Here is a 12,746-nt window from a genome sequence, read left to right as displayed (position 1 = left end):
CAAGAAAACATCAGATCCCCAAGTGTGTTTTGGCTTGTACCGCAGGTTCACCATGTGGTCCTCGTGGTTTCCTCGGTTAAGGTGGAACTCCTTAGGGTAAACCAGCATGAAGGCGAAAAGAATCATCAGGATCTCCACTGACTCCTTGCCTCGATCCACAAAGTCGCCATTGAACACATAGGCCCGCTCTGGCGACGGGAGGCCGTTCTGCCAAAGGAGACAGGCCAGGAGGAGGGCATGGAAAGAGGAGTGTGGGAAATCAGGTTAAACTCAATGGCTTTTGACTCGCACATCAGTTCCAATGCCAATTCTGCGCTTCCAGGGTCTCTTCCAAAGATGAGAGCCCAGTAAAAGACACAAACATTTTCTACTGGGCTTATACTTCCTCTCCAGCGAGTTCAAGATTATGAGATGCTTGTCAGAATAAGGGTTTTCTAGAAAGCCAGGATGTCACCTGGCAGGAAGGAGCAAAGTGCTTCATAAAGTGTTGTGTTAAATTCTGGCTCCACCATCTTCAACCAGCAACGTAACAGCTGCCATCAATTGCTTAGACAAGATAACAGGGCTTGTCAAAGAGAATATGAGAAAAGGAACTAAAAGATTTTCATTTTGGTACTAAAAAAACCTTGAAATCCATGCACAGTTTTTGAAAAGATGTATTTATATTTGACATGCAGAGAGACAAAGAGAAGGAGAAATAGAGAAAGGAAGAGATCTCCCCTCCAATGGGTCACTCCCCCAAGGGCCAAAACAGCAGGGGCCGAGCCAGACCAAAGCCAGGAGCCAGGAGCTCCTTCCCTGTCTCCCATGTTGGGGAGAGCCTCAAGCACTTGGAGCATCTTCCACTGCTTTCCCAAGCGCATCAACAGGAAGCTGCATCAGAAGCAAAGCAGTCAGGATTTGAACTTTCTAAAGAACTCTAATATGCATGAATTTCAGAAATTTTTGGACCAAAATAAACATAGCTGCTAATATCATTTTCTGTGAACATTTTTGAAATACCCTCATACAGGGAAAATAACTTGGGAAATATGGTCTCTGTATAAAGTAATAATGTCTTCATAAAATAATATACTTTTCATATGTATTACTATATACTCTGTATTTCATAACCAAAAATGGATATGAAAATAGCTTTTGGTTCCTTGATAATAAATATAATCTTTTTATTTGGAAAAAAATCAGTTGTTCCATTATGGTTCTTTCTGTTTAGTAAGCTAACAGTAATGGTTATTAAACAGTTTGCAAAAAACAATAAAATATAACACAATGCTATTAAGTTATTAATCTGTACAGAGGCACATATTATTAAACAGAAATTTTAAAAATTCAAGCAATACCTAAGCACTTATTTAATTGATACTCTATTTGAACTCCTAAACTAAACCTCATGGCAAGAAGAGAACTTAAGTTGAACATTCTTACCTTATAAAATATAAATATTAAGTCATCCAGCTGGCCGTGTAAATCTCCTGATAATGACAAAAACAGAGATTCAGTTCAAATGGTCCTTTCCAGTGTTTCTGATTTGTACTATAAAAAGGAAAATACCCAGAAAAATTGGACAAAGTTAGAGACTTATGGTTACTAATGTTCCCATAAGCAAAGTAGGGTTAAATATTCATTTCTCCTGGTTGCAGAGAGAGTCTGTATTGAAAGCAGAAAGCACGGGGTATTTTCTTACACAGTAATCATAAATAGCAAGGGACTCATATTGTTCCGGATGCAAAAGAGGAGAGAGAAGAATGCAGGGTGGCAAATCTAAAGAAACAATGGGGGAGATTTTGCCCAAGTTAAATTAGAAGCTACTACTTACTGACAGGCCACTGTTAGACATTTTTCAAGATTAATGGGAAATCTAGGCTTCAGTACAAACTTCTCTGGTTCTCAAATGTTGGAACACTGCTGTTAGAAGTTCAAGCACACAGAAGGGCCCACAGGACCTAGTGTAGGCTTCTGGCAGCCCTGGCTAGTCCCAATCACAGAGTTCCAGGGCACTATAGGATCCCTGCTTGGTCAAGGTGTGGATGTCAGTCCACAAGGGACGGTCAAGGTCACAGAGGACACGAGGAGATGAGCGGCACATCTCCCTGGGAGCGGCAGGTGTGAGGTGGAAGGCTTTGGCACTTGCTTGCTCAAGTGCTAATAGGTCAACTGCCTTCCCGGTATTTGCAAAGATTTTGTGACGGACTGGAAAGGTGAGTTTGGGATTACATGTGGAAGGTTAGGGAAAGTACAGCCGAGGCTGAACACCTCTGCTGAAGGAATCTGCGGGGGACATGGGAAGGCTCAGGTAGAAGGAGTGGCACACAGTCCATCCACGGTGCTGGCACTGTCCCCACCTCACCCGCCCTGGGCATGGAAGCCGCTCACCCACCAGCTCTCACCACACACAGTGATCTCCTCGCTGTAGCAGGTCAAGACCCGGGTGATGTTTGGCAGCTGGGCCAGATGCTTCCTGGTTTCATACAAGAGATTCAAGACATAGCGAGCATGGAGCTGCTACTAGGAGGAAGAGAGGGAGGGAACAAAGCCACACTGACCTTGATGGCCCTCACGTCTGCTGCCCTGTGACCTCGGCCACCCAATACCCCGGAAGTGACCCTGGGTGGGATCGTGCTCCAGACATTGCGTTTCACTCACTTCCTGCACTTATTTTTGTTTTCCCTAGTCTTCAGGAGACCCTCCTGCAAGTAAAATACCGCCCTCCTCTTTCTGATCGACTCTCAAACCCTGTGGCTTGGGAGGAGTGTGAGCAAAGCATGAGTAAGTGCACGTGGGCCAATGATACAGAGCAAGATTGTGACACCTAGGGAACACGACCCCAACTCCTCCGGTCCTGAGTTCTCTGCAGGTGAAAGACGGGTAGTTCGGGCAGCTGGCCTCTTCTCATCGCCTCTCGCTCTACCACCAGGCTTTTGTACTGTGGTGGTCATCAGTGCCCTGGTCTCCTGGCTTTGGCTGTGGCCCTTGCCCTCCACTCTTCACGCAGCAACCAGGATTTTTATCCAAAGTGGGTCAGGTGACACCATTCCTGTGCTTGATGTCCAAGCTACTGCTCTGCGCTGGCTCCCTTCTCTGCAGCCACAGGAACTTGCTGAGGTCCCTAAGTGGTCTAGGCAAGTCCCTGTCCCAGGACATTTCCACGTACCCTTTCCCAGCTAGCCACCTTAGACCTTATCTCAGACGTCACCACCTACAGCACAGTCACCCACACGTGACTTAGCTCATTGTAATCAGCACCTCCTAACATACTATCCAATCTTCAGAGACACTTCTTATGTATCTTCTGTCTGCCTGAGGAAAGGAGGGACTTGGGTGTGCCCTGTTGGCTGCCCAGCACACGTGGGGCCCAGAAAAACACTCAACACTCTGCTGAATGATGAATGAACAAAGAGAGATCGCATGAGCAGCAGCCAGAGCCACCATTCATAAACACTGCCTGATGGGCCACAAGGTCCTAGCTGAGCAGACAAAGATACTTCTCTCTAGCGAAGGCATGCCACAAACAGCTGAAACCTGGAGCCATTCATTCCTCCTGTGCAGGGATGCTTCCAGAATGGGTGGGGACCCGGGTTCCCCAGAAGAGCTTACTCGTTTTAGTCTGAAAGCTTCCACCAGGGCTGTCGCATGGTTGGGAAGGAGTGGGAAGGAAAGGCGTGGCCCCGTGTAACTGTCGGGGACCTCGATGGATTCATAGTCATTGCACTTGTCCACCTCCGGGTCCCTGGGGAATCGCTCCTCTGTAAACATGCGGTCCAGGAAGTCCTCTGGTCCGGAGAAAAAAAGTGGACATGCTTGGGGTCAGAGACGCATTTCATGCAGTCCACGGGCAGCAAAGCAGGCATGGGACCTGGCCGAGGTAGTCTCAGCTTCAGGCAAGAGAAAGTTTAGAATGGGCGGGAGGAAAGCTCATGTTTTTGATTGTCAAGATAAGGCACATGACTTGACATGGATGATGTGTTTATTTTAAAAGCTGGAGACCTGTCAGAAAGTATGGGTTTGTAGCAGATGAAAAAAATCATTCATGGACCCTATTGATGAACCTAGAACATGGGTACATCAGACCTTGCAGGGCCCTGCAGCGACTTCCAATGCCAGCTGTGAGGTCTCTAGCCTGGGGTTTTCCCTGGATCCACCCAGGGCCCCAAGGGGTAGCCCAGAGATGCTGCAGCATTAAGCTCCTAGCAGCCACAAGCCAGGGCACCTCTGAGGTGACACACACAGACACAGAGAACCTCCATCCCTCCCCTGGCAGATGAAACTGGCCTGGCACTGTGCCTTGCATTGTCCCTTGGGCACACCATACTGCCAGTCCAGCACTCCTTGGCCACATGCCCTTTTCCAAAGCCCTTCTCCCGCACCTCCTACCCCCACTTCACCTGCACATTAACAAATGTGCCTTTGGGATGCAAACTCCAATCTCCTGGTGTGTGTTTCTTGCAAAAATCTGGAAGAAAAGCCACTCGGCATTTCTCTGGCCCTTCCCTCGCCTGTCCCAAGTCACAGTCTCGGTGCCTATGCACTCTGACCCCTACGACCTTGGGACAGGAGGACATGGGACAGCCCATACTCACTCTCATTGTGGCTGTTGGGAGTGAAGTGATCCATGAGGTAGCTGAAGAAATCATGGAGCTGCCAGGGAAGCCAGACAGACATGGCTTTATGGATATCCTGGGTGGGCCTTCCGAGCAGCTGGGTGCTGCTGCTGCTGGAAGGCAGTTCCGCCCCATACCCCAGCTCACCTTGACCTGGTCTTGCTGCCCAGCGTACTCTATGGACTGGAAGATGCTCCAGGTGCAGCGACGCCTCATCTCCAGCCGGGCCACGTAGCGCCGGTACCATCTCTGGATCAGGGCTGCCGCCTTGAAGGCTGTGTCACAGATGGAGAAGCGAGCCTTTGAGCTGGAATGGGGGTTGGGGAGCAGGCAACGAGGTCTGGACCTCCCACACTGTGCAGGTTGGGCAGGAGGGCGGAAACACAGTGTACACTTGTAGGCAATGCGTGTCTCGCTCACGCCACTAGTGCTTTTCCCCGTTCACACCAGCAGTAAGGCTAAGGTCTCTTGGAATTCCATTTATTGGATTTAGATTTACATTTGTGGTTGTCCTCTCTTATCTAAATGGAGGGGTTCCTGAATCCCAGCAGAGGGTCCAGCATGATGGCTCAGTGACTGAATCCTCTCCTTGCAAGTGCTGGGATCCCATAGGGGGCGCCAGTTTGTGTCCGGCTGCTCCACTTCCTATCCAGCTCCCTGCCTGGGAAAGCAGTCAAGGATGGCCCAATGCCTTGGGACCCTGCACCCGTGCGGGAGACCAGGAAGAAGCTCCTGGCTTTTGGCTTCAGACTGGCTCAGCTCTGGACATTGCGGCCATTTGGAGAGTGAACAGGCAGATGGAGGATCTCTCCTTCTGTCTCTCCTTCTCTTTGTAAAATCTGCCTTTCTGATAATAAAGAAATAAATCTTGAGAGAGAAGCCCAAACACACATTGGCTTTTTCCTTATCATTCTGTCCGCTTGAATGAAGCCCTTTGCCACCTCCTTGCCCAACTGCCAGCAACTCCACTCTTGCACCTTGGATCCATTACTAAGCAAAGCACTGGGATACCACAGCCATCCATCTGAGCACCTAGCAGAGATTAGTGGGTGGATGGGCTGCACAGCATGGATACGCTGGACACGGTGTTCACACGTGACCTGGGGGGGGACAGCGGGGGATGGCATCCAGGTCTCCTCACACCACTCAGAACAGAGTGTGATCTAAAACTTATGAATTGTTTACTTCTAGAACTCTCCATTTAACATCTTCAGGTCAAGGCTGTGGGTAGCTGAAACCAGGCAAAGGAAAAACACAAATAAGTGGAGACCACCGTACCGATTGGAAAGGTGGGACTGCCAGGTTCCAAGGAGAACCTGAGTGCTGCTCAAGAGTCAGAATGGAAGCGGGATCAGGGGATCTGAGCCCTTGCCGTTGAACTGCTCCAACAATGTACACGATCTCAGACAAGTCAACCTGGACCTCTGTGGCCTCACCTGGGAGCAGGACTGGACCAAGGCACACAGACAGCAGACAACATGCCGTGCAGCGTCCTGTGCTTGCCATCCCGAGGCCCGTGACCTGGCCCCCGCCCCCACCTCTGTGGTTTTCAGCAGCCCCAGCCCCAGGTGTCATGACAGCACTAACTGGGTCGTGCTGACCTGTGCTAGATGACCATGTAGGGTGTGCTGGGGTCATAGGTTTAGTTCCTCACATGAGGTATAGGACCTGTGGCAGAGCAGGGGGCAGCTATCTGTTCATGTAACCGATGCCTCCTAAGCTCCTAGCCCTGGACATCCTGCTGGTGATGAATGGACTATTTGTGGCTAAAGCTGGATTAGGAAGGAAACCCTGGGGATTAATGTAGGTCAACCTTGTGAGCAGGAGACAGATTGACTTAATATATTTAGCCTGCTTTAGAGAGCTAATACAATTCTTGCCGATTTTTCTAAGAAGAAAGCAGCTGGCTAAGTGGAGAGAAGAAGCTAGGAGATACTTAAGAAGAGCAGAATATTGTTTCCTACAGGAAACAAAGCCAAACCAAACAATTCATTCAGCAAGTATTTCTCACAGGCACTCCCTAACAGGAGGGGTGAAGTTGCAGCTCTCCAGTTGGATTCTGAGAAGTCACATGTAGGAGCAGGAGATGCCCTGGGATGCTCAAAGTTCTTCAGAGGCTCCTACTAAGCCCTAGGTTTCCACCCCTAGCCTGACCTTGGCAGCATCGAGTGTCTCCATGTGGAGCCAGGAAGGACTCTGCAGGTTCACCAAGCCCTGTGTGGAATTCTGACGTGTGCCAGGCCCCCATTCTGCACTTTCTTTAGTACAACACAAGATGTGTCTCATCTGATCTGTAATCAACCACATCCTAGGGTGCAACTTATAAATGTATGTCACTTAAAAACTCCATTCAAGGGCTTGGTGCGATGGCTCAGTGACTAAATCTTTGCCTTGCATGCGCCAAGATCCCGTATGGGGGCCAGTTTGTGTCCTGTTTACTCCACTTCTCTTCCAGCTCGCTGCTTGTGGCCTGGGAAAGCAGTGAAGGATGGCCCAAGACCTTGGAACCCTGTAAGGGAGACCCAGGAGAAGCTCTTGGCTCCTGGCTTCGGATCGGCTCAACTCCAGCCATTGTGGCCATTTGGGAAGTAAAATAGTGAACAGAAGATGTTTCTCTCTGTTTCTCCTTCTCTCTGTAAATCTGCCTTTCCAATAAAAATAAATAAATATTTTAAAAATTCCATTCAAGTGTTCATAAGAATACCACTGAGAAAATATTAGGGACCACGGCAATCATAGAAGAATGCAGTAAATCAGAGAAATTATTTAAGAAAAAACTGTAACAGGGACTTCGGCGTGATTATTCTCGTATTTCCATTACCTGTGTCAATACCTACACAAATCTCATCTGTAGAAAAAAAAATATTCCCCTATGAAAAAATGCCTTTTTCTTATGAAGGTGCATGAAGGACAGCAGGGACTAGGGATCCCTGGATTGTCTCTATCCCGTGCTGAGCACCTGCTCCAGGTCCCTCCAGCTTCCTGTTAATATGCCTGGGAGGCAGCAGAGGATACCCAATGCTTGGGTCCCTGCCACCCAGTGGCATTCTTGGCTCCTGGCTGCTGTCTGTCCCAGCTTTGGCTATGGCAGGCATTTGGGGATGAAACTGATGGATGGAAGGTTTCTCTATCTCCCTTTCTCTCCATCACTTTGCCTTTCAAATAAAAAAGAATGCACTATGAAATCTTTTAGGGCAATAAGGCAGCCCAAGTCTGACTTCTAGTCAGAAATGGTGTGCATCTTAAAAAGAAAAATTGCTGCATGAACTGACTTGTGCTGGTGGTGGTGGTGGGCATCAGCTGAAGCTGTAAGTACTGACAAGAGATATCCACGTGCCAAGAATAAAGCTAGACCCCCAAAGCCCAAGCTCCTGGCTGGCATGGATGTCAGGCAGTGTCCAGTGCAACCTGTACCAGTCCTAGGAGGCAGCAGGGATGGTTTGCTGGGTCCCTGGCTCTCATGTTGGAGATCCAGGTTAATCTCCCAGCTACTAACTTCAGTCTGGTCTGGTCTTAGCTCTTATAGGTATTTGGGGGACTGAACTAAGATGAAAACTCAATTTCTCTCTCTCTCTCTTTCTGTGTGTGTGTGTATGCTTCTCAAGTAATGAAAAATAAAGGGAACTGAGGCCCAAAAAGGTTAAAAGCTCACAGCTACTAAATGGGAGAACTATAATTTGAACCCATGCCATCTGACTCTTAGCTATGTATTGGATAATATTGTAGTTCTGTGTTAGACATCAGAGCTTTTCCATTTGAACTTCTCAAAGGGTTAGCAGCTACACTGGCTTTCTGCATCACTCCTGGCTCATGCTATATTTTGGCTTTTCCCTCCAGCTTGGAGTTAGGTCTATTATTGTCCCAGTCGCATTTCTATCATACCATCTAAAGGGTGTGTGTGGTTGTCATGTAGCATCTCTGTGTTGAGCTTCATCACAGGCCACCTCCATCCCATCCCATCCCATCCCATCCCATCATCCCATCCCATTCGCTTCAGGCCATCCAGTTGTTTGCATGTGCCTCAGTTCTTCCCACACACAGTCTCTGCACCTGCTATTCACCCCCTGCCTGAAATACTTCTCATTGTCCCTCTGGCCAATCTCACTTCATTTGCTTATGAAATCCCAGTGGACAAGACTAACTCCAAATTTCAAACAGAGTTCAGCAGGGCATTCTGGTGGTCTCAAGGCAAGCAAGAGAAATTAATGTCAAGGAGTTGGATTGAGGAGAAATGTCAGGACTTTTTGTCACCGTCCTGAGAAGCACCCCTCCTTACATGACAAGGGTGTTAGGGTCCCCACAGGTGGTTCTGTTGTCAGGAAGCATACCTTTCTCTGCATTCTGAAAAGCAAAATGATGTTGCGTGGAGATGCCACTCCCCATAGTTTAAACGCAATGTTCCTGCAGGGTTCAGAGAACAGATCCTAGGGACGGTGAGCTATTTGCTGATGAGCGGAACAGAGACTCTATAATAGAGAGATTCAGGCAGAGTATCATTAGCTCAGGTGGACCAAACTCTATGGGCCATAGTCAAGTGTTCCTCCCCCTACCCTCCGCATCACCTGCTTCGGTGCAGAGTACTCCTTCCCTGAGAGTCCCCTACGAAGCCCCTCTGTGAGCCAGCCCATACCTTTCCTGTTTTGGTTCTCTCTACTGCTTTTTTCCTTTGCAGTTCAAAAATGGTGAATTCTCTTCTGTTGCATTCACAAAGCAATTCTTCACCATCTCCTTTGACCTCCCAAATCTACCTTCCAGAGTTCTAAAGGAACATATCACATCTTTTCTCCTCACTTGCTCTTACAACCAGCACTTTCATCCTCACTATTGATTAAAGCCTTTCAAGGTCATGTTTCCCATGGCTTCAGCCCTTCAGTCCTTATGTGGTCAGAACAGCAAGGCCGCGAGTCTCCGTGGGTCACACCTGGATTTTGTGCCTTGACTTACCACACCTTGGAGTTTCCATGACACTGACTTTCTGTTTATTCTCTCCTTCTTGAGCTCATTTTCTTCTGTCCATTTCTTAAGGATGAATGTTCATTTGTATTCTCAAAAGCCCATTCTTCCTACTCAGTATGTGCCCTGTGGATGGAATTTCCCGCGTGGGCAGTGAGCCTCACCTGCCATCCTACTCAGCACTGCAATTGCTTTCACAGCAGTAAGTGCTTATTTTCTCACTAAGTGAGCCCAAGAAATGAAGTTTGGTGGCCTGCGACTTGAAAGCTAAGACCTCTCTGCAGGTGAGCAGAGAGCCCTGTTAGGTCTATTTCCTGTTAGGTCTATATTCCCTGTTGGGTCTATTTCCTGTCCAAACACAGCAGCTTGCTGCCCTGTGGCCCCACCCGGTTGAGTACTTCCGGCAGAAAGGTCTTACCTTCTTCGATGCTGGTCCCTAGGAGGTACGGGAAGGGGACACCTCTCCACCACCGCGCAGGTGAAGCGCCCTGAGGGTGTCTTCCCACTTGCTGCGGGCCTGGAGAGGAAGGTGCAGTGACATTCACAACCCAAGCCCAGCCTTCCCAAGCAGGGCTCCCCTTCCAGGGAGCTCCAGGCAACCTTGGCCTCCGGTGGACGAAGCCCCCAGGCGGATGTGCAGGGTGATCCACTAGCCCAGGCCTGCTCCCAGGTCAGTGTCGCCCCCGCTCACCTGCTTCCCGAATCTGCCCTAAATCTTTGGGCTCTGCGAGATTAGGTGGCCAGTGCTGGCTAACGCGCCTGGACGGCCTGAGCTTCTTAGCCCAGAAATAGAAGAGTGCTTGCGGAGGGAGGACAGGGAGGGCCTGCAGAATTCAGGGGTACCCCCCTCTACTCGGAGGCCACACCGGAGGCTGGCTTCCCCATGCCTGTTTGTGTTTCTCTTGCAGACCTCCGTTGAAACGGCCTGCTGTTGGGAGTCGACACCCTGTGTCCAGTACTCCGAGGCTGTGGGTGTGCAGGAAGGCACTGTGCAATCCCTGAGGGTTTCTGCAGAAATGCATGCTCTGCTTAGCTCCGTAGCCAGTGCGGCAAACTTGTTACTTCAAATCCTCCTTATCCCTGTTTGTTCTTCCTGAGCTGTACGTTTGGAAGCTGTCCATGATGAGCGCAGTGTTAGCAATTTTTCGTTGTATCTGAGTCTTTCCATCAAATATTTTGAAGCTATGAAATTAGTTATGACCTTAACCTATATAAAAATTGCTACTTGTGATGATAATACAATATATAAAAAGGTTAAGCCTTTTCACTTTCATGTCCAAGGGTGACTTATCAAATTTAAACGTCACTCTGCCCCCTTAATTCTTCTCTGTCTTAAATTCTGTTTGATATGAACACTTCCCTCAGGTTCACTTTCTGTGACTAACTGCTACCATCCTTTCCTTGAATAGACTGATAAGATCTTGTGTTAATAAGAATTTAAAGGCCTGGCATGGGAGTCTAGTGGCTCAAGTCCTTGCCTTGTAAATGCCCCGGGATCCCAAATGGGCGCAGGTTCTAATCCCGGCTGCTCCACTTCCCATCCAGCTCCCTGCTTGTGGCCTGGGAAAGCAGTGGAAGACGGTCCAAAGCCTTGGGACCCTACCCTGATGTAGGAGACCTGGAAGAGGCTCCTGGCTCCTGGCATCAGATCAACTCAGCTCCGGCCATTGAGGCTACATTGAGTGAATCAGCGGACGGAAGATCTTCTTCTCTGTCTCTTCTCCTCTCTGTATATCTGACTTTCCAATAAAAATTAATAAATTTTTAAATTAAGAATTTAAGAAAAAGAGCCCTCTCTAGACACACTGTGAATATAAATTGCTTCACCTTATTATTCAATAAATTGTTTTAATTGTAGTACATTAGCTTATGTATTTAACTTGCTAAATCACAAACATGAGATGTGTGAATCCTTTTCAATACAGAAATGCCAATGTTTTAAAAACAATTTTTAGGGGCTCAGCACAATGATTTGATTGGCTAATTCTCCATCTTGCAAGTTCCAATAACCCAAATGAGTGCTGGTTCTTGTCCGAGCTGTTCCACTTCCCATCTAACTTCCTGGTTGTGGCTTGGGAAAGCAGTAGAAGATGGCTAAAGGTCTTGGGACCCTGCACCTGTGTGGGAGACCCAGAAGAAGCTCCTCGCTCTTGGCTTTGGATCAGTTAAGCTATGGCTGTTGCCACCATTTGTCTCTCTTGGAAACTACTTCCAGTTTTCCCACATGGATGCCAGGACCCAAAGACTTGGGGCATCTTTTGCTGTTTTCCCGAAGTATTTTAATGGAGAGCTAGATCAAAGTGGAGCACTCAGAACTTGAACCATGCTGCTTTGGGATGCTGGCACCTCAGGCAACGACAACCTATCATGCCACAGTGCTGGCCCCCATGTATGCAGTTTTGTAAAAATCTGGCTGCTCCACTTCTGATTCAGCCTCCTGTTCATGGCCTCAGAAATGCTGTAGGAGATGGCCCACACGTATGGCCCTGCACCCCTGTGGCAGATGCAAAGCAAGCTCCTGGCTCTTGGCTTTGCCTGGCCCAGTCCTGGCTGTTGTAGCCATCTGGGGAGTGACAGACATGAAACCTGTGACTCTCTATGTGTGTAACTCCAGCTTTCTAAATAAATAAATACTACTTTATTGATACAAGATACATCACACTATCGGGACTAGAAATTTTAGTTCATCATTCTCACTCTACTTTTGTTTTCTGAAAACCATGGTTTTTGTTGGAGGCCTGGGGACTGCCCTTATTGTAGCCAGAAAAAGTGAAGTCATGGAGGGCTGATTTCTCATTAGATTGCTAAAGTGATCTGTTTGTATCCTTAAATTCTCTCACTAAGTTATACTCTGCATAACCTTGGATTTGTTTTTGTCTTCCATCCCCAGACACCTTCCACCTGCAGCAGCTGTCTACAGAATAGCGGCTGTTCACGCCCTTGAACCCTGACACTCAAACGACATGTCTGAGGATGATGCTCTCCCAGGACAGCAGTCCAGAAACATCCAACCCCAGGGCTAAGAGGCAGGGCCAGCACAACACGAATCATCTTTAAAAAGTTTTAAAATTCTCTTTGTATCTTTCAACATTTTATAAACCAATAATAAGTGATAATAAGAAATAATTTCATTTCATATTACTTTCAAAAAGCAGTAAGAAAATAGTCATTTAGAATAAAATGAGTTTATTTTTT

At 47.9% G+C, this 12,746-nt stretch overlaps 1 protein-coding gene across 1 annotated transcript in view; it reads right to left on the bottom strand.

Annotated features, from left to right (window-relative positions):
• Positions 1-8,981, bottom strand: part of PPEF2 (protein phosphatase with EF-hand domain 2) — a 29,136-nt gene extending 20,155 nt beyond the window's left edge. Inside the window, exons 1-7 of the mRNA XM_058666722.1 lie at positions 8,927-8,981; positions 4,746-4,873; positions 4,578-4,635; positions 3,595-3,770; positions 2,388-2,502; positions 1,426-1,472; positions 41-207 (exon numbers count right to left, since the gene is read on the bottom strand). Coding sequence (XP_058522705.1) covers positions 41-207; positions 1,426-1,472; positions 2,388-2,502; positions 3,595-3,770; positions 4,578-4,635; positions 4,746-4,873; positions 8,927-8,981 — 746 coding nt within the window. The remainder of the gene's footprint in view (positions 1-40; positions 208-1,425; positions 1,473-2,387; positions 2,503-3,594; positions 3,771-4,577; positions 4,636-4,745; positions 4,874-8,926) is intronic.
• Positions 8,982-12,746: the final 3,765 nt, after the last annotated feature.

Source organism: Ochotona princeps, chromosome 7 (genome assembly GCF_030435755.1).
Source record: "Ochotona princeps isolate mOchPri1 chromosome 7, mOchPri1.hap1, whole genome shotgun sequence".
Taxonomy (NCBI): domain Eukaryota; kingdom Metazoa; phylum Chordata; class Mammalia; order Lagomorpha; family Ochotonidae; genus Ochotona; species Ochotona princeps.
The sequence above is the reverse complement of the archived record's forward strand: the minus strand, read 5'-3'. Positions and strand labels throughout refer to the sequence as shown.